We start from the raw sequence: 25,733 nt of genomic DNA, 5'->3' as shown, positions 1-25,733 counted from the left end.
ATTTCTATTGGGCTCCACATTGGCCTTTAAACATAATGAGCAAGCAGATTCATCTGTGTCAGACATGTTTAAACAGACTAGCAATGAAGCTATCAAGCTTGGAAATTTCTTTCAATAAGTTTACAAGCAATATAAAAAACGCTGCAGCGCTTTTAAAAACACAAAAAAACAGTTGAAATAACAATGAACTAATACGGTTATAGCAACCAATTTTAAACAGTAAATGTATGAAATTAGCAGAGGATTGCACCCATTAGCAAAAGGATGATTAACCCCTCAATACCCAAAACGGATAATCAATTTAAGATTTAACGCTTTTCTCACAGTCAAACACACTGTCACAGGTCTGCTGTGACCGATTACCTCCCTCAAAAATGAATTTTGAAGACCACTGAGCTCTCTGGAGACGTCCTGGATCAAAGAGGAAGAAGCAGGAAGACTGTGCTAGAATTTTAACTGCGCAACAAGGCGCTAAAAAAAAAAAAAAAGGTCCCTCCCACTCATATCACAACAGTGGGAGACCTGATATAACGGTGTCTATGCAGAAATATACGTTAGCCATGTGGAAAAAAATCATGCCCAAAAAGATTTATCACCAAAGTACCTCACAAAACGAATAACATGCCAGTAAACGTTTTAAAAAAACAACTTTCCAGTGTCATGCAAAGTTATCACTAAGCCTGCTACCAGTCGCTTCTACTGCAGTTAAGGCTCATACATTTATTTCAGTACTAACAGTATTTAAAGTTAAATTCTAGTCCCTAGAAAATAACTCAACTGCGCATACATTTATCAGCCTGATACCAGTCGCTACTACTGCATTAAAGGCTGTACTTACGTCATATGGGTAACAGCAGTGTTTTCATAGTCAATTCCATTCCTAGAAAATATTTTACTGCACATACCTCATTTGCGGGAGACCCCGCATGCTATTCCCTTCTCTGAAGTTACCCCACTCCTCAGAATGTGCGAGAACAGCCAGTGGATCTTAGTTACGTCTGCTAAGATCATTGAAAAAACGCAGGCAGATTCTTCTTCTAAATACTGCCTGAGAGAACAAACAGCACACTCCGGTGCTATTTTAAAATAATAAACTTTTGATTGAAGAATGTTACTCCTATCTCCTCTCACAACCTCCTTTGTTGAGACTTGCAAGAGAATGACTGGGTATGACATGTGAGGGGTGGAGCTATATAGCAGCTCTGCTTGGGTGATCCTCTTGCAACTTCCTGTTGGGAAGGAGAATATATCCCATAAGTAATGGATGACCCGTGGACTGAACACACTTAACAAGAGAAAAGTGAATTAATATAACGGTGTTGGTCAGGCAAAACTGGGGAATGAGTAATAAAAAAAACTAAATTTATGCTTACCTGATGAATTGATTTCTTCTATGGTAAGACGAGACCACGGATTCATCCTTTACTTGTGGGATATTATCCTTCCCTACAGGAAGTGGCAAAGAGCACCACAGCAGAGATGCCCATACAGCTCCTCCCTTAGCTCCACCCCCCAGTCATTCGACCGAAGGTACAGGAAGAAAAAGGAGAAACTACAAGGTGCAGAGGTGACGGAGTTTAAATCAAAAAATACAATCTGTCTTAAAATGAGAGGGCGGGCCGTGAACTCATCTTACCATAGAAGAAATCAATTTATCAGGTAAGCATAAATTTAGTTTTCTTCTATAAAGGTAAGACGAGTCCACAGATTCATCCTTTACTTGTGGGATACAATACCAAAGCTACAGGACACGGATGAACGGGAGGGACAAGACAGATGGTTAAACAGAAGGCACCACTGCTTGAAGAACTTTTTTCCCAAAAATAGCCTCCAAAGAAGCAAAGGTATCAAATTTGTAAAATTTGGAAAAGGTATGAAGCGAAGACCAAGTCGCAGCCTTACAAATCTGTTCAACAGAAGCATCATTTATAAAAGCCCATGTGGAAGCCACCGCTCTAGTAGAGTGAGCTGTAATTCTTTCAGGAGGCTGCTGTCCAGCAGTCTTGTATGCCAAACGGATGATGCTTTTCAGCCAAAAGGCAAGAGAGGTAGCTGTAGCTTTTTGACCTCTACGTTTTCGAGAATAGACAACAAAGATGTTTGACGGAAATCTTTGGTCGCTTGCAAGTAAAACTTTAAAGCACGCACCACGTCCAAGTTGTGCAATAGACGCTCCTTCTTAGAGGAAGGATTAGGACACAGAGAAGGAACAACAATTTTCTGATTAATATTCTTATTAGTAACAACCTTACGAAGGAATCCAGGTCTGGTACGCAAAACCACCTTATCAGCATGGAAAACAAGATAAGGCGAGTCGCATTGCAATGCAAATAGTTCAGAAACTCTTCGAGCCGAAGAGATAGCAACTAAAAACAAAACTTTCCAAGATAGAAGCTTAATATCTATGGAATGCATAGGTTCAAACGGAACCCATTGAAAAACTTGAAGAACTAAATTCAAACTCCATGGCGGAGCAACAGGTTTAAACACAGGCTTGATTCTAACTAAAGCCTGACAGAACGACTGAACGTCTGCAACATCTGCCAGACGTTTGTGCAGTAGAATTGATAAAGCAGATATCTGTCCCTTTAAGGAACTAGCTGATAACCCCTTCTCCAATCCTTCTTGGAGAAAGGACAACATCCTAGGAATCCTGATCTTACTCCATGAGTAGCCTTTGGATTTGCACCAATAAAGATATTTACGCCATATCTTCTGTTAAATTTTCCTGGTGACAGGCTTTCAAGCCTGAATCAAGGTATCTATGACCGACTCAGAGATACCCCGCTTGGATAAGATCAAGCGTTCAATTTCCAAGCAGTCAGTCGCAGAGAAACAAGATTTGGATGCTGAAACGGACCTTGAATGAGAAGGTCCTGTCTCAGTGGTAGAGTCCATGGTGGAAGAGATGACATGTCCACCAGGTCTGCATACCAAGTTCTGCGTGGCCACGCAGGTGCTGTCAAAATCACCAAAGCTCTCTCCTGTTTGATTCTGGCAATCAAACGAGGAAGGAGAGGAAATGGTGGAAACACATAAGCCAGGTTGAACGACCAGGGTACTGCTAGAGCATCTATCAGTACTGCCTGAGGATCCCTTGACCTGGACCCGTATCGAGGAAGTTTGGCATTCTGACGAGACGCCATCAGATCCAATTCTGGTGTGCCCCATTGCTGAATCAATTGTGCAAACACCTCCGGATGGAGCTCCCACTCCCCCGGATGAAAAGTCTGACAACTTAGAAAATCAGCTTCCCAGTTCTCCACTCCTGGAATATAGATTGCTGATAGATGGCAAGAGTGAGTCTCTGCCCATTGAATTATTTTGGTAACCTCTATCATCGCTAGAGAACTCTTTGTTCCCCCCTGATGATTGATATATGCTACAGTCGTGAAATTGTCCGACTGGAATCTTATGAATCTGGCCGACGCCAGCTGAGGCCACGCCTGAAGCGCATTGAATATCGCTCTCAGTTCTAGAATATTTATCGGGAGGAGAGCCTCCTCCTGAGTCCACAATCCCTGTGCTTTCAGGGAATTCCAGACTGCACCCAGCCCAATAGGCTGGCGTCCGTCCTCACTATGACCCCCGCAGGCCTGCGGAAACACATTCCCTTGGACAGATGATCCTGTGACAACCGCCAAAGAAGAGAGTCTCTGGTCTCTTGGTCCAGATTTATCTGAGGAGATAAATCTGCATAATCCCCATTCCACTGTTTGAGCATGCAAAGTTGCAGTGGTCTGAGATGCAAGCAAGCAAACGGAACTATGTCCATTGCCGCTACATTACACTGAGCCACTGACGGCCGAGGAATGGAATGAAGAGCTCGGCAGATGGATAAAATCTTTGATTTCCTGACCTCCGTCAGAAAAATTTTCATGTCCACCGAATCTATCAGAGTTCCCAGGAATGGAACTCTTGTGAGAGGGATAAGTGAACTCTTTTTTTACGTTCACCTTCCACCCGTGAGATCTTAGAAAAGCCAACACGATGTCCGTGTGAGACTTGGCTAGTTGGTAAGTTGACGCCTGGATTAAGATATCGTCCAGATAAGGCGCCACCGCTATGCCCGTGGCCTTAGAACCGCCAGAAGGGACCCTAGCACCTTTGTGAAAATTCAGGGAGCCGTGGCCAACCCGAAGGGAAGAGCCACAAACTGGTAATGCTTGTCCAGAAAGGCGAACCTGAGGAACTGGTGATGCTCTTTGTGGATAGGAATGTGTAAGTACGCATCCTTTAAGTCCACAGTGGTCATATATTGACCCTCCGGGATCATTGGCAAAATAGTCCGAATGGTCTCCATCTTGAAGGATGGGACTCTGAGGAATTTGTTTAGGATCTTGAGATCCAAAATTGGTCTGAAAGTTCCCTCTTTTTTTGGGAACCACAAACAGATTGTAGTAGAACCCTTGCCCCTGTTCTGTTTCCGGAACTGGGCAGATCACTCCCATGGAATATAGGTCTTCTACACAGCATAAGAACGCCTCTCTTTTTATCTGGTTTACAGACAATTGAGAAAGATGGAATCTCCCCCTTGGGGGAGAATCTTTGAAATCTAGAAGATACCCCTGGGTTACTATTTCTAAAGCCCAGGAGTCCTGAACGTCTCTTGCCCAAGCCTGAGCAAAGAGAGAAAATCTGCCCCCTACGAGATCCGGTCCCGGATCGGGGGCTACCCCTTCATGCTGTCTTGGTGGCAGCAGCGGGCTTCTTGGCCTGTTTACCCTTGTTCCAAGTCTGGTTAGGTCTCCAGACTGACTTGGATTGAGCAAGATTCCCCTCTTGCTTTGCGGCAGGGAAAGAGGTAGAGGGACCACCTTTGAAGTTTCGAAAGGAACGAAAATTAATTTGTTTGGTCCTCATCTTATTTGTCTTATACTGAGGAAGGGCATGGCCTTTCCCTCCAGTGATGTCTGAAATAATCTCTTTCAGTTCAGGCCCGAATAGGGTCTTACCCTTGAAAGGGATAGCTAAAAGCTTAGCTTTTGATGACACATCAGCAGACCAGGACTTAAGCCATAATGCTGTGCGTGCTAAAATGGCAAAACCTGAATTCTTCGCCGCTAATTTAACCAATTGAAAAGCGGCATCTGTAATGAAAGAATTAGCTACCTTGAGAGCCCTAATTCTATCCAGAATATCCTCTAATGGAGTCTCAACCTGAAGAGCCTCTTCCAGAGCCTCGAACCAAAAGGACGCTGTAGTAGTTACAGGAACAATGCACGCTATAGGTTGGAGAAGAAAACCTTGATGAACAAATATTTTCTTCAGGAGACCCTCTAATTTTTTATCCATAGGATCTTTGAAAGCACAACTGTCCTCAATAGGTATAGTTGTGCGCTTAGCCAGGGTAGAAATAGCTCCCTCCACCTTAGGGACCGTCTGCCACGAGTCCCGCACGGCGTCTGATATGGGAAACATTTTCTTAAAAGTAGGGGGTGGAGCGAACGGAATACCTGGTCTATCCCATTCCTTAGTAACAATTTCCGAAATCCTCTTAGGGACCGGAAAAACATCAGTGTAGGCAGGAATCTCTAGGAATTTGTCCAATTTTACACAATTTCTCTGGAACTACAATAGGGTCACAATCATCCAGAGTCGCTAAAACCTCCCTGAGCAATAAGCGGAGGTGTTCTAGTTTAAATTTAAAAGCCGTCATATCTGAATCTGTCTGAGGGAACATATTTCCTAAGTCAGAAATCTCTCCCTCAGCCAGCAAATCCCTCACTTCAGAACATAGTGAGGGTAAATCGGATATGGCTAATAAAGCGTCAGAGGGCTCAGCGTTTGTTCTCACACCAGACCTGCTTCGCTTCCCCTGCAACCCCGGCAGCTTAGATAAAACCTCAGTGAGGGTAGTATTCATAACTGCGGCCATATCTTGCAGGGTGAAAGAATTAGACGCACTAGAAGTACTTGGCGTCGCTTGTGCGGGTGTTAATGGTTGTGACACTTGGGGAGAATTAGATGGCATACCCTGATTCTCTTCTAACTGAGAATCATCCTGCAACATACTTTTAGTAGCTAAAATATGTCCTTTACAATTTATTGACCTTTCAGTGCATGAGGGACACATACTAAGTGGAGGTTCCACAATGGCTTCTAAACATATTAAACATTGACTTTCCTCAATGTCAGACATGTTGAACAGGCTAGTAATGACTTCAAACAAGCATGAAAACACTTTATTTAGCGAAAAAAATAGCAATCTTAAAAAAACGGTACTGCGCCTTTAAGAGAAAAAAAAGCATACACGTTCTGCAAAACAGCCTGAACATGCATCAAATTTTTCAAAATTTTGTATGTAGCCCCACTATAGGTAGTTAAGATTGCACCAAAAAATAATAATTCACAATTAACCCCTTAATTTCCAAACCGGATCGAAAATAGGCCCAGATCCGGAAAAGCCTGCTGTGGCCCTACCTGCCCTCAGGGATCGAAAGTGTGGGGTAAAAGCTTCGATTTGGCCCAAAACATACACCAGGGCCCTCAAGAGATAGAGCTTGCTGCTTGTTGACAAACTAACTGCGCATTTGAGGCGCAAAAATAGGCCCCGCCCATCTCACTCGATGTTTCCTCAGCCTTAAAGAACCGCACCAGAGCGGTTATAACTAGCCATGTGGGTCCTAAGACCCGAAAATTAAGCCATGTGTGCCCTAATAAAGTTGCCCAAAACGTTTATTGCCCACAAAAACGTTAAAGCACTCCCATCCAAAAAACGTTTGTTCACAAACACTTGCCATTCAGTGTCAACCATATATGTAATTGGCCCCATATGCAAGCTAAGTAATGCCCTTCTTTTAGCTCGAGGATTACTGCTTACCCTTACCCTCCTGGGTATAATGTCAGCCTTTCAGAAATACACAGTCTCTCCAGAAAAAATTTGACTGAATATACCTCATTGCTGCATAGCATGAAACCGTTCCTCACACTGAAGTTTCCTGTACTCCTCAGCTTCTGTGGGAACAGCAAATGGACCTTAGTTACAAATGCTAAGATCATCATCCTCCAGGCAGCAGTCTTCATCCATTTGCTGCCTGAGAGTAAATAGTACAAACCGGTACCATTTAAAATAATAAACTCTTGATTGAAGCAATTAAAAACTAATATTTTATCACCTCTTTCACTTTACCCTTCCTAGTACTTAAGAGTAGGCAAAAAGAATGACTGGGGGGTGGAGCTAAGGGAGGAGCTGTATGGGCAGCTCTGCTGTGGTGCTCTTTGCCACTTCCTGTAGGGAAGGATAATATCCCACAAGTAAAGGATGAATCCGTGGACTTGTCTTACCTTTATAGAAGAAAAAGGGATTATCTATCTTTTTACTGAATAAAAATGTTGGTGTAGACTATCCCTTTAAGTATACATAAATGCTAATTTAAAAAGGCAGAAAGGAGATAAAGTAAAATTACTGATTTTTTTCAGATACAAAAGTAAAATGTTACATGACTGGACACTGAATTTTTACACACCTATAAACACCTACATGCACCAAAGTGTGATTTTCTGTTTCAGGAATTGTGCATCCTTTGTATATTGATCTGGAGATCTTGACATAATTCTTTATAAGTGAAACAAGCAACTTGCAAAAGCAGCGTAAGATTTAATTTTGTCATTCTAAAGAGCAGTGCCCATCAGGCTCAAATTGCACAGTGTTTATCACTATTAAGATATATCCTAAATATACCCCAATAAACGCTGTAAAGTATACCAACAGGGTAAGGGTTACAATGATTGCCATGGGCGATACAATTTATAAATTGGGGATTCATTCATTGCAAAGGTCAGACGGAGAAACACGTTATCCTTAAAGGGACATTAAACCCAATTTTTTTCTTTCATGGTTCAGATAGAGAATACAATTTTTAACAACTTTCTAATTTACTTCTATTATCTAATTTGCTTCATTCTCTTGATATTCTTTCCTGAAAAGCATATCTAGATAGGCTCAGTAGCTTCTGATTGGTGGCTGCACATAGATGCCTCATGTAATTGGCTCACCAATGTGCATTGCTATTTCTTTAACAAAGGATATCTAAAGATTGCAGCAAATTAGATAATAGAAGTAAAATGGAATGTTGTTTAAAATTGTATTCTCTATCTGAATCATGAAAGAAAAATTTGGGGTTTAGTGGCCATTTAAAAGAGAAAGGACCATACACCATGATACTTAGCATAAAAAATAAAATTATTCACTACAGACTAAAATACTGTGAACCTTCTCAAAATAATACAAACAAAATTTATAACAGGAAGGAATGAGCCATACGAAACCTAAATAGGAATAGCAAAATTACTAATGAAAATAGGATATTACTCAGCACCCAGTTTCCCATGGAGCAGATTTGTTACTAAGCACATAAGCATTAAGCATTCCCATACATGAAGCATGAATAGTATTCATTTTAGACAGTAATCACTCTCATAAAACTGATATTCTACAACAATCAGTCATACATCATACAGGAAAAGCAACTCATGAAACAGGAATTTGACTTAAATATAAACACTTAAGTTATAAACCATAATATTTTTTTGTTTTAAATGGAATATTAGTTCATGCACAGTACATGAAACACAGATAAAACAAACATTCCTTGGCATCAACTAGTAACACTTACGAACTAGGCATTTTACTCCAAAGCCTGCAAGAAAAATACTCCGGAAACTGTAATAATTTTGGGCAGACAACAAGACGACTCCAAAGACAAATACATGAATACAGATTATAAATAGTAGATATGGGAACAAAATATATACAGTATGAGAGCAGTAGTACTCGGGAAATCGGAAGAATTCCTTAGGAAACATTGCTTAACATATAGTAGTTACAATCAGGAAGAAAGGAGACAACTGACAATAATACTCAGGAAGCCAAAAAGTTTTCAATTCACAGACACAATGCTTTAAGGGACATTAAGATTAATTATGAATTCCCTATAAAACGTTGAACTATGTCTGGTAAACAAAAACTTAGTAGTAGTGTACAATATTTATCTTGTCTGGTTTTCTTACAATTTAGCTCTCAAAATGTGTTTTCTCCTGCCCTAGAAAAGCTGGATTAGAAATTTCAGAAATCTGGAATTCTGACCCTAAAACATTAAACACAGTGATTGCTTAATCAATACAGGAGTTCAATTATATTGGTCTCCTAACTGGCCAAACCAAAGCTCAAGAGGCTTTTCAAGGAGTGTTTCCGTGGACTGGAAAGCAATAAATCGTATTAAGAAAATGGCAGTTAAAAATGCTTTAAAGACATTTCTTCTTTATGCAGTCGTTTTATGCATATATACAAAAAATGTCTTTAATGTCCCTTTATGAATATATAATTTTGCACACAACTGTAAAACCCAGTAAAGAAAAATGATCCATAACAATGATTAAAAATATTCTGTAGTAAAATAAAATAAGATAGGCAGCTCTCTGTGCTGCATCAATATGGTAGACAATTCTAATAAAAGCATATAATGAATAAGGAACAATTTACAAACTTATTTTACCAAAAAATGGTGCTAGTAAATAACAATAATCTTGAAATAGAATGATTGCTTTGTTTATAATTTATAAGCAGAAGACATACAAAATAATCACAATCATTGCACTTGCAAGGAATGACACTCCTGATGTCGGAGGTGGTACTCACTTGCAGGAGACGGTGTGCTGTATCCACTAAGGGGAAGCTGGTGTTGTACTCCTGGCATCCCTCCTGGTGGAGACATACCACCAAGCATGTGAGGAAAGAAGAAGGCATAGTGAGGCACAGGATACCCATTCATATGTCCGGGCCCAGAAGCCGGGCAGGGGCTATCGTTACTAGTCATTGCAGGGATGTCCAGCCTGCTGGGTTGGCTTAGACCTCTTGAATACCCATTCATAAATATCACGTGGGGGGATTCACCCCCCAAAATCAAAAGCCCCTAAATCCACAAATCAAAATATCCAATCCAGTCATGCAGAATATTCAGTGAAGATCCCAGGGGTTGCGATGGCTTTAAAATTGCAGCTTTGTACTTACAGGCTCTGCTAAAACTATGAATGAGAAGAATAGGTGCCCTGTGCTGGAAAAGTTGTGGTTTTCGATAACCATGAAATTCTCAGATGACAAGAGGGTCACAGCGAAGGGTCACATAAGGATATTCAAAACATCACTGTAAAAATAATTTAAAAAAAAAAATTAATAAAAAACAATTGATATACTAAAGAAGAACTAGTAAAGTCAAAATGCACTCATTTGTTTTTCCATCACACATATGAAGAGCAGCCTATACTTTACACACACTTAAATTTAAAATGAAATTACCACTGCAGTATTGATTTTGTATATCCTACTAATCCCCACTGGCTGACAAGGACAGCTGTCAAAACCTATTGGTGAAAATGGACACACCAAGAAAGTGTTGATATTTTTTTTTTTATTTTTTTTTTTAAAAAGGACAGGAATATGTGTTTTGTTTTTAAACTGACATATTAAAATGTGCTCTTTTAGATTAATTAAAGAAAACATTTGAAAATAATGTCTCTTTAATAGGTGTATCAAAATTTAGATGCAGCCAAAATGCCTTTCCAAACATATAAAATAGTTGGTGCTAAACCTGTTAAAAATAGTTTTACATGAAAAATGTTAATTAACACTTCGCTACCAGGAGAAAAACGCCCTAAATACCAAAGAAATTTTAGCATATGTTGCTATCACTCCATTTAAACAGAAATATAGCCTTGTTTTTGTTATATTTACCTATCAAAACTATATATTTTTTTTATTATTTATTTATTTATTATTTTTTAAGTAGACAACCCAAGGTATTGATCTAGGCCAATTACGGTATATTTCATGCCACCATTTTCCCACCAAATTAGTTAACTTTTTCACAAACTTTGTGTTTCTCATTGAAATTATTTACATACCGCTTGTGCAATCATAACACAAATGATTGTAAAAAGCTTCTCTGGGATCCACTTTATCCGGAAATAGCAGACATGCATGGCTTTGCTGCTTTGCCATTGGTGTTTGGTAATTAGAAGGTCAGCTGTGCACCACAGTTCTGAAATTCCTGGCAGTGAAGGGCTTAATTAGCTGGTATGGGAAATACTATATTAATGTAGGTATTACTATACTACCTGACCCCTCCCACCTCCATGATACCCTCAAAAACAACTCTCTTACTCCAACACCCATAGTCTCCCTACCATCTTAGGTACTGGCAGACAGTCTGCCAGTATGCAGTTTAGGGTTTTGTTTATTATTTTTATTCCATCTCTTTTTATTCCATCTCCCTGATCCCTCCCAAACACTTCCACCTCCCAGTAGAGGCAGCCATCTTTGGTATTGGGGGCTGTCTGTCAGTACAATTTTTTTTTTGTATATATATATTTTTTTTTTCCGGTAGTTTATTGGTATCCCCCAACACAATTATTATGGAGGGTGACCCAAAACCTATTTTACCCCTTTTCTGTGGTGCAGTGCCCATCCCTCCCTCTTCAAAAACTTTTTTTCTTTAGGTAGGGTCCCTCTCACTCCCTCACTATCCCTCCACCTCTGCTACTGGTCCGCCTACCCACCTCCCACACTTCCCGCCGGTACCAGCAGATGATCGTTACAGACGGTGACAGTGTCAGTCTATAACGATCACGCACCTGCCTTTATATTGACAAAAAGACAAATACAAATCAAAACAATAGTTAATTCGAGATATGAACATGCATTTCTCAAATAAAGAAAGAAAGAAAGAAAGAAAAACACAACTACATTTCAACATTGCTTTAATGAAAAAGAACATTTCTAGAATGCACTATATCTACCATTCTAGTAAAATACATCAACTCTCCTCCCCTGAATATTCATCTCTCCTCCCAAGAACACTTCCCTCCTCACTTCTCACTAAGATGTTCCTCTGTTAAAATCTCCTTCTTTGATTTTGCAATATAACTGCTATATCCTTCTTGTGTTGCCTCACCACAACCATCAGCTCTCTCCAGTACACTCTCTTTTCAATCAGCTCTACCGCCTGTCTCTCCCTGTGTACTCACGGACAATGCCCACAGTGCAATATGTTTAGTATCTATCACAATGATTGCAAGCCAAGATGGGGGATTTGTGGGTGTTTTCTATCCAGTGCCCTCAGGATCGTAAATCTCAAAATGTCGTGAGAAAAGATCTGTCCTTACACTTCAATTATATCAGGCTAATGAGCCACCCAAGAAAGATGGGGCTCTTTGAAATCTGCACAGGGTTGAGAAAGAGGAGGGGGATGGGTCAAACAGAAGAGGAAAAGAGAGATAAGGAGACAGGATGAAAGCGAGAGAGCACAAGAGCGAGAGAGAAGACTGAAAAAAAAGAGAGCAAGAGAAGGAAAAAAAGAAGAGATAAAAGGGTTATTCTATAATCCTATTGTAAAAGACACTGTGTTTGCTACCAGTAATACATAATGTTATGCCAGTAAAGTTGATTTAAATTAAAAGGAGTGATATGAGAACATGCTATATAAAGACATGACAAAAAAGAAAGAGGCAGAGAGAAGGGGTAGATTCTCAAGTTTACCCCTTATGTGTGTTTTATCTAATAAAAAAATCTGTCAGTACTACAAGATCCCTTAGTGGATTCTAAGGGCTCCATGTACTAAGAGGCGGGCGGACAGCTTCTTAACTCGCGAAGCTGTCCGCCCGCCTCCGCTACACACGGGCAGCGGATCTATTGATCCGCTTGCCCGTATGTATCATTACACACTCAGCGGAGTGTGTAATGCCCGCCCCTTCAGTCGCGCGACCAATCACGCGACTGAAGGGGCTGTCAATCACCGAGAGCTCGCTCGCTCGCTCTCGGTGATTTTGCTTCGCCACCTAAGAGGTGGCGTAGGGTGTAGGAAGCAGCGGTCTAATGACCGCTGCTTCTTACATTGCGGGAAGCAGGCTCGCATATGCGAACCTGCCCCGCAAAGGCTCCGGAGCAGCTTTCGCTGCTTTGTACATGGAGCCCTATAAATGCAAATTGTGCATATTCACATCTCTGTGTCTCACTATCTGTCTATGGTCAAAAAAAGACAGATATTACACAAAATTTATTATATTATATTGTAATGAAAGTGTGTCTTCTTCACACTTAGAGACCGGCATAGCAAACTTGCATTTCTATAAGTATTTGAGGGACCTCACAGTGCTGACAATACTTCTTAGATAATCCCGCAAGACCAAAGAGCTTTAGAGAATCAGGGCATAAGGGCTGTTTCTTACAATAATGTAGGTGAATGAGAGATGAATACAGTAAAATACCGTACTCAATAATATGAGGGTTTAGCAACTTTTCCCCAAAGACTTTGGATTTACTATTTTAAAAGGGACACTTTGCTTCTGTGAAGAAGAAAAAAAAATGTGTAACTGTACATATGAAAGAAAATAATTAAAACATATTGACATTTTTGCATAAAATACAAAGAAAAAGCTTTTTAAATGTGCTTTAAATCTAATATAGAAATATCAGTTGTGTGGAATTAAATATTAACCTCTTAAGGACATATGACGGAATTTTTCCGTCATAAAACAATTGAGCAAACTGAAAGCTGTGTCCTTAAAGGGTTAATACTTTGAGACCTTGCACTGTGTTTATACGTGATGGTATATAGCATTGTGTTTACACGTGATGGTATATCGCACTGTGTTTATTATACGTGATGGTATATAGCACTGTGTTTATACGTGATGGTATATAGCACTGTGTTTATACGTGATGGTATATAGCACTGTGTTTATACGTGATGGTATATATAGCACTGTGTTTATACGTGATGGTATATATAGCACTGTGTTTATACATGATGGTATATATAGCACTGTATTTATACATGATGGTATATAGCACTGTGTTTATTATACGTGATGGTATATAGCACTGTGTTTATACATGATGGTATATATAGCACTGTGTTTATACATGATGGTATATATAGCACTGTATTTATACATGATGGTATATATAGCACTGTATTTATACATGATGGTATATAGCACTGTGTTTATTATACGTGATGGTATATAGCACTGTGTTTATACGTGATGGTATATAGCACTGTGTTTATACGTGATGGTATATAGCACTGTGTTTATACGTGATGGTATATAGCACTGTGTTTATTATACGTGATGGTATATAGCACTGTGTTTATACATGATGGTATATATAGCACTGTGTTTATACATGATGGTATATATAGCACTGTATTTATACATGATGGTATATAGCACTGTGTTTATTATACGTGATGGTATATAGCACTGTGTTTATACGTGATGGTATATAGCACTGTGTTTATACGTGATGGTATATAGCACTGTGTTTATACGTGATGGTATATAGCACTGTGTTTATACGTGATGGTATATAGCACTGTGTTTATACGTGATGGTATATAGCACTGTGTTTATACGTGATGGTATATAGCACTGTGTTTATACGTGATGGTATATAGCACTGTGTTTATTATACGTGATGGTATATAGCACTGTGTTTATTATACGTGATGGTATATAGCACTGTGTTTATACATGATAGTATATATAGCACTGTGTTTATACATGATGGTATATATAGCACTGTATTTATACGTGATGGTATATAGCACTGTGTTTATTATACGTGATGGTATATAGCACTGTGTTTATACGTGATGGTATATAGCACTGTGTTTATACGTGATGGTATATAGCACTGTGTTTATACATGATGGTATATATAGCACTGTGTTTATACATGATGGTATATATAGCACTGTATTTATACATGATGGTATATATAGCACTGTATTTATACATGATGGTATATAGCACTGTGTTTATACGTGATGGTATATAGCACTGTGTTTATACATGATGGTATATATAGCACTGTGTTTATACATGATGGTATATATAGCACTGTATTTATACATGATGGTATATATAGCACTGTATTTATACATGATGGTATATAGCACTGTGTTTATTATACGTGATGGTATATAGCACTGTGTTTATACGTGATGGTATATAGCACTGTGTTTATACGTGATGGTATATAGCACTGTGTTTATACGTGATGGTATATAGCACTGTGTTTATTATACGTGATGGTATATAGCACTGTGTTTATACATGATGGTATATATAGCACTGTGTTTATACATGATGGTATATATAGCACTGTGTTTATACATGATGGTATATATAGCACTGTATTTATACATGATGGTATATAGCACTGTGTTTATTATACGTGATGGTATATAGCACTGTGTTTATACGTGATGGTATATAGCACTGTGTTTATACGTGATGGTATATAGCACTGTGTTTATACGTGATGGTATATAGCACTGTGTTTATACGTGATGGTATATAGCACTGTGTTTATACGTGATGGTATATAGCACTGTGTTTATACGTGATGGTATATAGCACTGTGTTTATACGTGATGGTATATAGCACTGTGTTTATACGTGATGGTATATAGCACTGTGTTTATTATACGTGATGGTATATAGCACTGTGTTTATACATGATAGTATATATAGCACTGTGTTTATACATGATGGTATATATAGCACTGTATTTATACGTGATGGTATATAGCACTGTGTTTATTATACGTGATGGTATATAGCACTGTGTTTATACGTGATGGTATATAGCACTGTGTTTATACGTGATGGTATATAGCACTGTGTTTATACATGATGGTATATAGCACTGTGTTTATACGTGATGGTATATAGCACTGTGTTTATATGTGATGGTATATAGCACTGTGTTTATACGTGATGGTTTATAGCACTGTGTTTATACGTGATGGTATATAGCACTGTGTTTATACGTGATGGTATATAGCACTGTGTTTATACGTGATGGTATATAGCACTGTGTTTATACGTGATGGTATATAGCACTGTGTTTATACGTGATGGTATATAGCACTGTGTTTATACGTGATGGTATATAGCACTGTGTTTATACGTGATGGTATATAGCACTGTGTTTATACGTGATGGTATATAGCACTGTGTTTATACGTGATGGTATATAGCACTGTGTTTATACGTGATGGTATATAGCACTGTGTTTATATGTGATGGTATATAGAAGTATGATCATACTTTGTATGTTTTGGGGTATCTTTTAAAGTATGACCAGAAGTTCTCTCGAAGCTCTCATAATATTCTCTAATCTGACAAGTCATTTTTTTTTGTATTATTATTTATTATTAGCTTTTATTTGTAAAGAAATAGTGAGTGCCAGAAGAGCAGGTAGGTGCATCTAAGGTTAATGTGGTGGAGGGTTAGGTTAAGATGAGATGTGAGGAGTAATAAGCATGCTAAATACAATCTGTAAATGGGGTTTTAAAAGAAACAATCTTACAGATTAAAGGGATAGAAAGGTCAAAATTGAAAGGTACATGGGTGCATTTCAGTTTTCAATATACTTCCATTAGCACATATGCTTCTAGTAAAAGCTATTTCTGTGTTTTTCAGTGGCATACGCAGATATGCTGTGAGGGCCATGCATCAGTATTCAAGCTCAGAAAGCTTGTGGTGGTGTGTATTGTGGCTGTGAATACTTTATTTGTGTCATAAAAGCCACTGCTAACTCTCAGAGAAGGAATGCTGGTGCACGGGCCCTCACAGCATATGTACATGCCGTGAAAAGCAGTAATAACTTTTACTAGGGTAGGGATAGGCTTAATAATAACTCAATGGTGTTGTTATCTGGGATCGTGGTTCTGAGGGTAAATAGAAAAACTCTTCTTATCTTGCTGGAAACAGAGTGGTACTGAAAGTAAAGATGGCACAATTTACACCCAGTACCTAAGTTTAGCGTGAGCCTTAGATGTAGCATCGTTACCTTGCACTAATCCTGCGCGGTTTTTCTTTTGTACTAAAACCTTGGGAACCCCACTAAAAGGGGGTCGTAAAATGTCTAAATGCAATTTGTTCTCCCTGAAAAATGTCAACAGGTTGCTGTAAAACCCTCACAAATGTTATAACCTTGCAGCCAATAATATAAAACCAGGCAAATGTGTGTTGTGAAACCATAGCTACAGTTTACTTTGCTTTGATGTATTCACATACAATCCACGGTGTATTAAACGCCCACATTTTTCTTTCATGGTTTAGATAGAGCATACATTTAAACAGCTTTCCAATATACATCAATTATCAAACTGTCATTGTTTTCTCTGTATCCTTTGCTGAAAAGCAGGAAGGCAAGTTCAGTACTGTGCACATGTTTGCAGTACTATATGGAATTATTTTTGCAACAATGTTATACATTAGCAAGAGCACTAGATGGCAGCACTATTTCCTGTCATGTAGTGTTCCAGACAAGTGCACACTACCTACCTAGGTATCTTTTCAACAAAGAATAACAAGAGGACAAAGCAAATTTGGTAATAGAAGTAAATTGGAAACATTTTTTTTTTTTTAAATTGTATTCTCTATCTGAATCATGAAAGAAATGTTGTGTTTCAAGTCCCTTTATTTCTTTGATATCCTTAGTTTAAAAGCATACCTATGTAGGCTCATGGGCTTGGAGCTAGCTGCTGATTGGTGGCTGCACATATATGTATGTTGGCATTGGTTTACCGATGAGTCCAGCTAGTTCACAGTAGTGCATTGCTGCTCCTTCACCAAAGGATACCAAGAGAATGAAGCAAAATGATAATAGAAGTTTGAAAGTTATTAACAGTTGTATGCTGAACCATGAAAGAAAAAAATGTGGGTTTTATGTCCCCTTAATATATAATTCAGAAAGAGCATACGGTTTTAAGAGACTTTGCACAATTTGATAATGGAAGTAAATTGTAGTCTTTGTAGGCCTACTTCCTGAGGCATCAACTCCTATTAAGCATGTACAAAAGTACACATGGTGTGCATATATGAGTCAGTGATTGGCTGATGGCTGTTACATTATACAAGGGGCCAACAAATCAAAGTAACTTTTCAAATTATATATACACAGGAATATGTATTTATAAATGACTTAGAACATATTTCCCTATGTGAAGATTATTGGAATGTGAAATATTTACAGTACACAGTTAAGCACTTTATTAAATATGAATACTGCACAAAATGTGTGTGAATATATATATATATATATATATATATATATATACACACACATTGTGTACACACACACATATATATATATATATATATACACACACACACACACACATACAGGGAGTGCAGAATTATTAGGCAAGTTGTATTTTTGAGGATTAATTTTATTATTGAACAACAACTATGTTCTCAATGAACCCAAAAAACTCATTAATATCAAAGCTGAATAGTTTTGGAAGTAGTTTTTAGTTTGTTTTTAGTTATAGCTATTTTAGGGGGATATCTGTGTGTGCAGGTGACTATTACTGTGCATAATTATTAGGCAACTTAACAAAAAACAAATATATACCCATTTCAATTATTTATTTTTACCAGTGAAACCAATATAACATCTCAACATTCACAAATATACATTTCTCACATTCAAAAACAAAACAAAAACAAATCAGTGACCAATATAGCCACCTTTCTTTGCAAGGACACTCAAAAGCCTGCCATCCATGGATTCTGTCAGTGTTTTGATCTGTTCACCATCAACATTGCGTGCAGCAGCAACCACAGCCTCCCAGACACTGTTCAGAGAGGTGTACTGTTTTCCCTCCTTGTAAATCTCACATTTGATGATGGACCACAGGTTGTCAATGGGGTTCAGATCAGGTGAACAAGGAGGCCATGTCATTAGATTTTCTTCTTTTATACCCTTTCTTGCCAGCCACGCTGTGGAGTACTTGGACGCGTGTGATGGAGCATTGTCCTGCATGAAAATCATGTTTTTCTTGAAGGATGCAGACTTCTTCCTGTACCACTGCTTGAAGAAGGTGTCTTCCAGAAACTGGCAGTAGGACTGGGAGTTGAGCTTGACTCCATCCTCAACCCGAAAAGGCCCCACAAGCTCATCTTTGATGATACCAGCCCAAACCAGTACTCCACCTCCACCTTGCTGGCATCTGAGTCGGACTGGAGCTCACTGCCCTTTACCAATCCAGCCACGGGCCCATCCATCTGGCCCATCAAGACTCACTCTCATTTCATCAGTCCATAAAACCTTAGAAAAATCAGTCTTGAGATATTTCTTGGCCCAGTCTTGACGTTTCAGCTTGTGTGTCTTGTTCAGTGGTAGTCGTCTTTCAGCCTTTCTTACCTTGGCCATGTCTCTGAGTATTGCACACCTTGTGCTTTTGGGCACTCCAGTGATGTTGCAGCTCTGATATATGGCCAAACTGGTGGCAAGTGGCATCTTGGCAGCTGCACGCTTGACTTTTCTCAGTTCATGGGCAGTTATTTTGCACCTTGGTTTTTCCACACGCTTCTTGCGACCCTGTTGACTATTTTGAATGAAACGCTTGATTGTTCGATGATCACGCTTCAGAAGCTTTGCAATTTTAAGAGTGCTGCATTCCTCTGCAAGATATCTCACTATTTTTGACTTTTCTGAGCCTGTCAAGTCCTTCTTTTGACCCATTTTGCCAAAGGAAAGGAAGTTGCCTAATAATTATGCACACCTGATATAGGGTGTTGATGTCATTAGACCACACCCCTTCTCATTACAGAGATGCACATCACCTAATATGCTTAATTGGTAGTAGGCTTTCGAGCCTATACAGCTTGGAGTAAGACAACATGCATAAAGAGGATGATGTGGTCAAAATACTCATTTACCTAATAATTCTGCACTCCCTGTATATATATATATATATATATATATATACACATACACACACATACATACACACATATAGTATAAATATAAAAACACACACACACATATATATATATATATATATTTAGACGTAAATATGTATGTATCGCTATGCATTCTTTTTTTTTTCTACATCTGAGACATCAGATCTTTGAGCCCTTATAACTTTTTAATGCAAATTTTTTAAAATACTTTGTATTATATGGTGTTATTAGGAGTGTAACTGTACTTTTTAATGTATTTTGTGCAACTTTTTATTTGAGCGTAACAGTTAACCAGAGCTCTGAAGTCACGCTAACCCGACGCACGTTAAATTCAATTGCGCTAGAGCAAACGCATTTACTTGTCCAGCCTAAGAAAATTATATTATTGTCTATACCTTGCGCTTTGTAAAGGAGAGAAAAAAAATCACATTATAAAAATGTGACCAAAAGTGTCTGACCATAACACCTATATGAGCTTGTTGAACACTCCATAACACCTAAACATTAAAAAGGGACATTCTGGTCAAAATTGAAATGCACATAGACAAATTACATCTTTGAACAGAAACATATGTGCAATATATATGTATTGGCAAAAAAGCTTCTAGTAAAAGATATAACTGTCTCTGCACGTGCATGTGAAGCATAGCTAGATATTCTCAGTGCACCAGAAATTTAAATACTGCAGTTGCTCAGAGACCCAGTGGGGGCTTGTATTATATCAGCAATTAACCGATGCACGGTGCATACTAAAATACACGTTTGAAACAGCTATACCTTGTATTAGAGGCATTTTTGCCAATACATGTATATTACACAAATGCTTCTATTCACAACTGAAATACATCCATATTAATTTAAATATTTGCTGGAATATCCCTTTAATATGGAATTGACGCTCCCTTTGCAGATACAGAACAGACACTACTATTATGGGAAGCCTTTCCGCAAGATTTTGGAGTATGTGGGAATTTGTGCTCATTCTGCAAAAGGTCTGGCTCGTAACTGGTGTTCCAAATCATCCCAATGAGGTTGTCGTCAGGGCACTGTGCAGACCATTCGGGTTACTCCACACCAATGGCTCCCAATCGGTGTTCCAACTCATCCCAAAGAGGTGTTCAATGAGGTTAAGGTCAGGGCTCTGCACAGGCCACTCGAGTTCCTCCACACCAAACTTGTCAAACCAGGTCTCCATGGACCTCGCTTTGTGCACAAGGGACAAACATGCTGAAACAGGATAGGACCTTCCCCAAACTAAGCAACACAGATGGAAGCACCCAATTGTCAAAAATTTCTTTGTACTGTAGTATTAAAATGACCATTCACTCGAATTAAGGGGGCTTAGCACAAATAGCCCCAGACCATTATCCTGCATCCACCAAACCTTAAAGTAGGCACTGTGTGTCCCGGTAGGCACTGTTCTCCTGGTATTTGCCACACCAATATTCTTCCATCATATTGCCATAGTGAAACATTCATCACTCCATAGAATGTGTTTCCCCTGCTCCAGAGTCCAGTGGTGTTCTGTATCCTATTTGGACAACGGCTAATTTTGTTTCCTCTTGGAGTCTACTGATGAGCGCAGCGGCAGAACTTTTTTTTTCCACTTTCTCAATTTTTTTAATAATTTTTCTGCATGTCATTTTGAAATAAAATTAAATTTCAAAATTAGGCAGTTACAAGTTACTAAAAGCACCAGCTCATCTGCAGTCAAAGACATTTTAAAATTTTAGAATATATTGCAGCAGTTTAAAAATACATTGCAAATTTGCTGCAGACAAAAAAAAAAAAGACAGTTTTTTTAAAATGTCTCTTAAAAGGGACAATCAACCCAAAATTGGTTCTACAAATGTAGCTCAATTTTCTACCATATATCGCTTGAAAGTAAAAAGACTTACGATTTGCTCCACTGCCATTTTAAAATGCCCGCCTCCCCCCTCCCCTATTTCATCATCAGCGTTGTCATCTGACTGTGATTGTAGTAACTTTTCTATTCATCACGTTCCCGTGTTAGGCGCATGCGCAATGCGCTGATTTTAGTCAAGGGGAACTTTTGAATCCGGAACTCCAAGTATTCAAAAGTTCCCCTTGACTGAAATCGGCCCATTGCGCAAGCGCCAAAACACGGGAATAGGGAGGATAGAAAAGTTACTACAATCACAGGCAGATAACAATGCTGATGACGAAATAGGGGAGGGGCAGGCGGGCATTTTAAAACGGCAGTGGAGCAAATTGTAAGTCTTTTTACTTATAAACGATATATGGTAGAAAATTGGGCTACATTTGTAAATAATTATCGTTTGCCACTTTATATGTATCACTTAGAACCAATTTTGGGTTGACTGTCCCTTTAAATAAATTTGTTTCCTTTTAATGTAAAAATTTTGTAGTAATACCTGTGCATTGCTCACAAGCATGTCTCAGCTTTACAGGCAGGGAAAGGCAAAGCCAGTCATCAATAAATGTGCTGCCACTTTGTAGCGCTGCTCTGTATTTGACTTTTCTCTTCAAACACTGCTTCGCTTTTGCTTGACTGTGTTTAGGAAACCTTAGAGCAGCCAGAGCACAGTGCTGTTTGAAGAGAACAGCCTAATGTGAAGCAGTACTGCAAAGCAAATGCACTTGCAGGTCTTGCACGTGTCCAGTTTTTTCTGTAGACATGCTGCATTTTCTGCGATAGCATCTCAGATCACAGCATGTTCTGTCTGGGGGCTGCTGCGGTATTGGCAGTTGGCATTCCACATTACCAAATGTGCCATGTTGTATCCATTTGCACCCAAATTTTTAAATCCCTGTATGAGCGGCGGTAGTGTATATCGTTTTCTGCCCCTTCCACATAGAATTACATTACTACCCTATGAGGCACCTTCTTGTTTTGTCTGATTGCAGATTGTGTTTCATAGTAAGATGCCAACCACTATTAGGAGAGCTGCCTTGTTAGTCTATTAACCATCATTCGGACCACCATTTGGTGAGTTATTTTTTATTTGTAGACTTAATTGGTATTTTTATTTGTTTTATATATTGGTAATTAAAGTCATTTATAAGTATTGTATCTATTGTGGCCCCTCTATACCATCTTGTATTTTATGAGCCATGCATGGATGCCTTGTTCCCAGAATTGTCAAGCTTTGATGCATGTATTCAATATGTAGGTGCATAGACTCTATATAATCTTTAACAAATATTTTAATAGATAAATTATATAGAAGATAAATGTGGGATAGTTCATGTATCCAAATAAAGCTGAGCTTGAAGAGTCATGTTTAACACTGAAAATAGATTTACATAACCATTTGATAATGAGCGATCAAGTTTTTCACCCTTCCAGCTGAAATGAAAATGCAAAGATTTAGCTCTGTGTCAAAATACCCAGCATACATATATAGCCATTCATGCTCAAAAGTACGGTGTGTATTAACTCCTAATCTATTTAAATCCTGGTAAGCAGATATACTGCACTAACAAAATAAAGTTGTAATAGTTTTTTTTAAAACCTCTCCAGCTTTGGGGGATTAGTTTTGCTATCAAATGAACTCTGCTGGCCTTAGAAAGCAGTTACTTTTTTCTCTCCTCCCAGTTTCTTTCAATCTTCGTGTTTTCAGATGTTTGGCCTAGAAATTCTCTCCAGGAAGTCAGTGTTCCTTCCCCTCTAGAGAGCCATGGAACAGGGAGGGTGAGAGAAAGGGAGAGCAATGTGAAAGAGAGAGGTCTAGATTTACCAAGAATATATGTTTTATAAGAAAAGAAAAAAAATCTCTAAAATTCCTAGTTCTCTTTGAAGTCTATTCACTTAAGTTAGGAGAAGCAAATCTCATTTTCATGAGTAAAGTTTCATAGAATAAAAATCTAAACAAGTAAATCAGAAAGCAAAAGGGGATTGTAACAATGTGAAAGGACTGACTATAAGAAGAAAATAACTCAGTGAAAAGGCAGGGAAGTTAAGTGGGAGAATAATGCAAAATGAGAATGAGAAAAAGATGGTATAAGCCTTTCATTATATATTATCTATATGGCCTGTATTTGCTTTCTAACCACTCATGAGACGCTCTCACTTCCTCCACTCCCTTTCTCTGGTCTCTCAGTTTCCGTTGTACCGTCCACCCCCCCCCCCCATCAACCCAAGTCAGACACCCAGTGCTTCCCCCTCCTCATTGCCTGACCTCATACTTCCTGGCGTGACTACCAGCTGTGCCCAGCGCAATTGCCACTTCCTGTCACTATTACGCACGGGGAGACACACATATTACAGTACTTCCTTAAATTTACACTTACGCAGTTTGAATGTGCACATATCAAAAATGTTATAAGAATTGGAGTATGTGTATATATATATATATATATATATATATATGTTAGTGTGTATGTGTGTGTATGTATATATATTTATTTTTTATTTTATTTTTTTCACATACACTGGCAATCTAAGGGTAACCATTAACGATACCTCACATTTGAGAGTTTACTACAATTTCCTGGAAATAAAAAAAGAGCAAGGTGAACCAAAGTGACTGTTTTCCAAGAATTTTGCCCTTCAGATACCAACTGTGAACATAAAAAGCAGGTGACATTAAAGCAATAAAGCAGATATTTAGTCAAGGTTATATCTTTTTAGTTAACCCCGATGATTCAAATGCAAACTTACAAAACCATTCAGGAAAACTATCAGTTTTTCTTTTTCTCTTTTTTTTTTTTTTTTTTTTTTTTTAAATACAAACAACAATCTGGAAAGCAATCAGATACGGATTTTGACCAATTTCACAGGTACATTTTAATTTTGTCATACTCTGTAATTCTGCATTTATGTCACACTATTTATTTTATGTCCCTTTAAGGCACGCAACACTACTTTAACAAAAATGCACTAAAATCTTAGAGTATTTTTGTAGAAAAGCTTTAACTATGTGTTTAACCTTGCAATGCATAGCTGCTCCTGACACAACTAGTGACTGCTGCTTGCTAACCAGCCATGTCGTATAGTACAGGCATACTTTCCATTGCTGTTGTAAACTGGTGCTAACAAGAAGTATCTACACTAAAGTCTATAGAGATGTTTACCACTTACAATAGGCCATAGTTAGAAACAAACTTTTTGCAAATATAAAATGGGCTAACACATTAGATAATTTTAATATTGCACTATGTCCTATTTATCAGCATGTTAATCACTGAATGGAGCAGTTCATCACATTGAAAAAAGCAGGATAGTAGCTCCTCTCAGATATCTGGGCCCACACACCAGGACAACAAAATATTTATGTTCTCCACGTGTGCAGGGTTTTACAGCAAGGACAGTGGTGCTATATTTAGGTAAAAACCATGTGCCATGCTCTAAAACAGATCCCTGTGCTTCCAATCAAATCTTCCAGAGGGAAGCTGTAACCTTTGTATGTCACTATATCTGGAGACGCATGCAATGAAATACTAAATTTACTGTGAAACTGACTGGGGTCTACTTCCAGCTGCCCTTTAGCTTATACTGTTGCTACAGTTTAAAGAATAAGGTACACTTCACAGCTTCATCAACTAACAGCATGGATAAATGATGCATGTGTGTATATATTTATAAAACACACACACACATAAATATATATATATATATATATATATATATATATATATATATATATATATATATATTAGAGAAAATAACTCATTGTGTAAACCATTTACAAATCTAAACAAGTCAGAAGACTTGCTTTTACCACAGAAACTCTCTGATTACACTGTTTCCAATGCAGCAAAGGATTCTGGGTGAGATATGCAAATGAGGTTCACAATGACTCACTTTTTTACTTCTAGTCTGCTTTTTAAGACAGACTTCCCTTTACGCCATAGCATCGCCGCATTACAGCGTATTACAGTACATTATCACTTTAATTTTATATTTAAAAAGGTACACAGAAGCCAAAGTTAAACTTTCATAGTTCATATATAACATACAATTGGTAAAAACAAATTTAACTTTG

The 25,733-nt window shown here is 38.3% G+C and overlaps 1 protein-coding gene across 1 annotated transcript in view; it reads right to left on the bottom strand.

The window, feature by feature from the left end:
• Positions 1–25,733, bottom strand: part of RARA (retinoic acid receptor alpha) — a 309,687-nt gene that overhangs the window by 265,660 nt on the left and 18,294 nt on the right. Inside the window, exon 2 of the mRNA XM_053698369.1 lies at positions 9,641–10,145. Within this exon, the coding sequence (XP_053554344.1) occupies positions 9,641–9,872 (232 nt within the window). The 5' untranslated portion in view covers positions 9,873–10,145. The remainder of the gene's footprint in view (positions 1–9,640; positions 10,146–25,733) is intronic.

The sequence above is a fragment of the Bombina bombina genome, chromosome 1, assembly GCF_027579735.1.
Source record: "Bombina bombina isolate aBomBom1 chromosome 1, aBomBom1.pri, whole genome shotgun sequence".
Lineage (NCBI taxonomy): Eukaryota > Metazoa > Chordata > Amphibia > Anura > Bombinatoridae > Bombina > Bombina bombina.
Note: the sequence above shows the minus strand (reverse complement) of the source record. Positions and strands in the feature narration are given on the sequence as shown.